The sequence below is a fragment of the Myotis brandtii genome, unplaced genomic scaffold (genome assembly GCF_000412655.1).
Source record: "Myotis brandtii unplaced genomic scaffold, ASM41265v1 scaffold927, whole genome shotgun sequence".
Taxonomy (NCBI): domain Eukaryota; kingdom Metazoa; phylum Chordata; class Mammalia; order Chiroptera; family Vespertilionidae; genus Myotis; species Myotis brandtii.
In genome coordinates this window covers 972600-976828 of record NW_005371823.1, presented here as the reverse complement: position 1 = coordinate 976828, position 4229 = coordinate 972600, and the positions used below count along the sequence as shown (strand labels likewise).

At 43.2% G+C, this 4229-nt stretch overlaps 1 protein-coding gene across 1 annotated transcript in view; it reads left to right on the top strand.

The window, feature by feature from the left end:
• Positions 1–1892: 1892 nt before the first annotated feature.
• Positions 1893–4229, top strand: part of RYR3 (ryanodine receptor 3) — a 380950-nt gene continuing 378613 nt past the window's right edge. Inside the window, exons 1-2 of the mRNA XM_014532943.1 lie at positions 1893–1904; positions 2752–2871. Of these exons, the coding sequence (XP_014388429.1) occupies positions 1893–1904; positions 2752–2871 (132 nt within the window). The remainder of the gene's footprint in view (positions 1905–2751; positions 2872–4229) is intronic.

The window sequence follows — 4229 nt, the reverse complement described above, 5'->3', positions numbered from 1 at the left end:
AATCTTATTAACCTAATATTTTTTATTAACCCAAATTTTCATCAGATTTTTTTATTGTCATTAAGTGTCAGATAAGTGGTAACTAGGCTGTTGATAAATTTCCAAAGAAGATGTGGAGATTAGCTCTCACCTACTTCAAAGCATAAGAGTTTTTGCACCTGAGTAAAAGAGGACAATCTGAGTTTGACACTGGGGAATGTGGGGAGAACACAGTCTTTGGGGTGATACCAAATATGGAAGAATTTTCAACTAAAGGGGCGTCCTTGGAAATGGTATTCTCTGGAATTCCTTGGCTTGGTTTAAAGCAAAGGGTGAAAGGAAGGTAGATCATAGAAGAGGAAGTATACATTGATACAAGAATGAGTAAACTAGGTAGGACGGGTAGCTGGAGAGGCTTGTGTTCTGTGCTTTACCAATGAGTGAGAGAAGAAATGAGGTTGAATTAACTCATCTCATGATTCCAAATGGAACTGTGTTGTGCACTTGAAGGCTCCAGATGTCTGTTTCTTAAAGGTTTGTGGCGCTAATAGCTTCTGTCTGGTACAGGCTGCCACTCCAGGTGGTGCCTGCAGCCAGGTCAGCACTGAGCATACAGTTCCAGACAGCAGGTGGGGAGAAGTGAAAGTGTTTGGAGAAGGTAAATCTGGCTCCAAGTCCCACACCCATCTGCGTGTCACCCTGAGTGATGACCTAGGGAAGGACTTGTGCTGGTCTGCTCTTCAGCAAATGGTTATTGAGCCAGGGCAGGTTCGTTTATTGCATTAGCTGATTGGCAGCCTGGGTTATGAGGATGTGAGTTATAGGACAGGTACATTTCAGAAGACACAGAGGCTTGAGGCAGCTAGTGCAAGGTCAAACCAAGGTATTTTGGGCTCCTTTGGGTGGAAAGGGCATGGGAAATGAGATCATGGAAAGAGATTCTTTAGACAAATTCTGAAGAGAAAACTTTCCCGACTTTCACCAGGTCATGAAAGTCTGTTCACAATCACGCTTCTGTGATTTTGCAAATGCCTGTTTTTTTACGGTGAATTGTGTGTAGGTGTTAGATATTTAATATTTCTCAATAGGGGGTCCTCTTGACATTTTGGACAGAAAAATTATATGTTTTGAAGACTGCAGTACAGACCATTTAACTCGCACAACCCCTGCTTCGCAATGCATGTAGCACCTCTCAATCATTTTGACAACTGAGAGCACTCCACAATGCCCATGCCCCTTAGGAGGATGGTATTACTTCTGGTCATTCTAGGATCTGGGGGAGACTCCACCTGGGGAAAGCCTTTATTCTCTTCAGAGGTTTCACTAAGCTCACCCTTTGAAAGCAGTGATGTTCTGGAGTTTTCTTCTGTTTCAGTTCAAATGAAGACCACGAATTCTGACTTCACTATAAGCAGAGGCTTTGGAATTTATTACTGATTCAATTTAATGATGAGCAGTGACATTCCAGTGCTAGCAAAAGCATAGAACTTTTTCTTCTCTCAATCTTCATTTCATACGTAATTTTCATCTGTGGTTTGTGGCTCCTCTCATATCCCCGTGGCCCCTGACCAGTCTCCGGGCACCAGCAGACACCTCTGTTGGAGTCTGGTGCAACTGAATCTCATCTTCCCACCAGATGGAAGGGTTTTATTTTTCCATATGGCTAGGTACAGTTCAGACACCACCATTTCATAAAACCTTGTTTCCATTTAATCTGCCTGGACAAACATTAACACCAGGGGACATGGGGGTGAAAGAGAGGACAGGAGAGTGAAGCTGAGAAGGAAGCTCCAACCGGCTCATCTCCAGTTACTCCTTTAACTTAACTGAACCTGGCATCTTTTTGAGGTTTGAATTTCAAAGTCAAGTGGTGGTGCATAGAGGGCATGGACAAATAGATTGGAGGCGCAAGAATGGAGGAACTGGTAAGAAAATGTTTTCCTCTCAGCCTCAGGCAGAGTTATGCAAGAGGAAATCATATCAGTGTACATGGAGGTCAGCCTTGTTTCTGACCATCGACAAGAAGGATGCAATTCAAACAAGGTCTCTGAAATGTTAAAAGGCTGCTTTTGAGAATGATGCATAGGAGGGAGGTATTTCCCTGGGAATTTAGAATGACTCCTCTACTTGACCTCCAATTCCTTCTTTTAATCTGAACCTTCAAGGAGTCCCAATCTTCCTTTCCCGTGTGTCTAAAACATCTGTTACCCTCCAGGTTCCTTCTGTTATATCTGGCACATGTGTCACCTACTACATATATCCCCTCCCCTGACAAAACATGACTCTTGCCTCCTCCAAAGCCCCACACACAAAACAGACTTTCCCTCAATGAATTCCACTTCCCTCCCATCTCTACTGTAGTCTCTGTTCCCTCAATCACATCTTATTGTCTTATTTCATATCTGGAGAGATTGCTTAGATTTGCTTTCATATTCACTCAAGTGTTGAAATGATCTGCTCACCTGAGTTACGTGCATTGTATACATTTTACAAGTGAGGCCCATGCTGTCTGGATATGTATGTAGTATGTCCACTCCATGTACTTGCTCCTGGTGACTCCATACCAGAATCTTCATCAGGGGAGGTACTCAGTAATACCATGTGAATCAGGCATGTGAATAAAAGTCTCCTTTATCTATTTAATATTCAAAAGCATGTGTCTCTCAGTGTTCCTGATAAAGATACACCAAGGTGACTTGGGGGCCTGGTCACCTTCCGCATGGAGAGGGGGGCCCCTGACCACTCACATTTGTGTGTCTGTTCTACCTGCAGGAAGACGAAGTGGTTCTCCAATGCATCGCCAACATTCACAAGGAGCAGAGGAAGTTCTGCCTGGCAGCCGAGGGCCTTGGCAATCGCCTGTGCTTCTTGGAACCCACTTCAGAAGCCAAGGTGAGAGTAATTACCTGCCCAGCACCTTCCCCCTTGGCCTCCCAAGCAGTCATTTAGGGAATGGGGCTGCTGGGAGATGGTGATGAGGATGGTGAAGAAATTTGAAAGGACACATTTATTTATTTTTATTTTTTAAAGTTTCAAGTGTATAGCATTGTAAGTCAACATCTGTATATACTACAAAGTGATCACTCCCAAAAGTAAAGTCTAGTTACTATACATCACAATGCCTTTGACCCCTTCCACCTTTTTTTTTTCAATTTAAAGTCTTTATTGTGTAAAGTATTACATATGTCTCCTTTTCTCCCCATTGATCTCTTCCCGGCTGCTCCCACCCCGCAGCACATGCCCTCACCCCTCTACTGTCTGTGTCCATGGGTTATGCTTATGTGCATGCGTACAAGTCCTTTGGTTGTTCTCTTACCACCCCCCTCCCATGCCTTCCCTCTGAGGTTGGACAGTCTGTTCGATGCTTTTATGTCTCTGGATCTATTTTTGTTCACCAGTTTATGTTGTTCATTATATCCCACAAATGAGTGAGATCATGTGATATTTATCTTTCTCCAACTGGCTTATTTAGATTAGCATAATGCTCTCCAGGTCCATCCATGCTCTTGCAAATGGTAAGATTTTTTTTCTTTTTTACAGCAGTGTAGTATTCCAGTGTGTAGATGTATCCCTTTCACCTCTTTTGCCCATCCCAACCCCCTATCCCTCTGGTAACCACCAATCTGTTCTCTGTATCTTTGTTTTGTTTGTTCATTTAAAAAGAAAAGGGCACATTATTTCTTGAATGGGAAGCAGATCAGATTTAAAACATAACTGTCTCCAGCCCAGGCTGTGTTTCAGTAGGAACCTAGAGCATTAGCAAGAGTTAGAGGGCCTTGTCTGTCTGTGTTCACCAAGACACAGGGAGGCCTTGAGATCACCGACAGAACTCATGGAGGAGGTTCTTTTAATACTTCCAGAACTCCTTTTCTTGTTATTAATTCCTAAAAATCTGAGTGTGTGTCCTTAACTCCCAGCTGTCATTTATTGCTATGGAGATTCATGGGAACTGGGGCCTGTGTTTCATAACAAGCACAACACTCTGAGTTTTGACTGTGCTGAGACTGTTGTAACTGTCTGTCTGTTGTGACCTGGGGGCAGAGAGAATCTTGCTCTGGTCCCTGCCTGTGTGATAGCATGTGATGTCAAACCAAACTTTTCTCCTTGCATTTTTGGATTGTTTCTGCTTTTTATGATCTGTATGTCAAGTAGATGTGTGTGCTCAGCATTCTCAGTCCTGGCAAAATGCTTACATCATTTGGGGTTCTCCAGAGAAAGAAAACAAATAGAATCTCTCCCTCTCTCTAGAT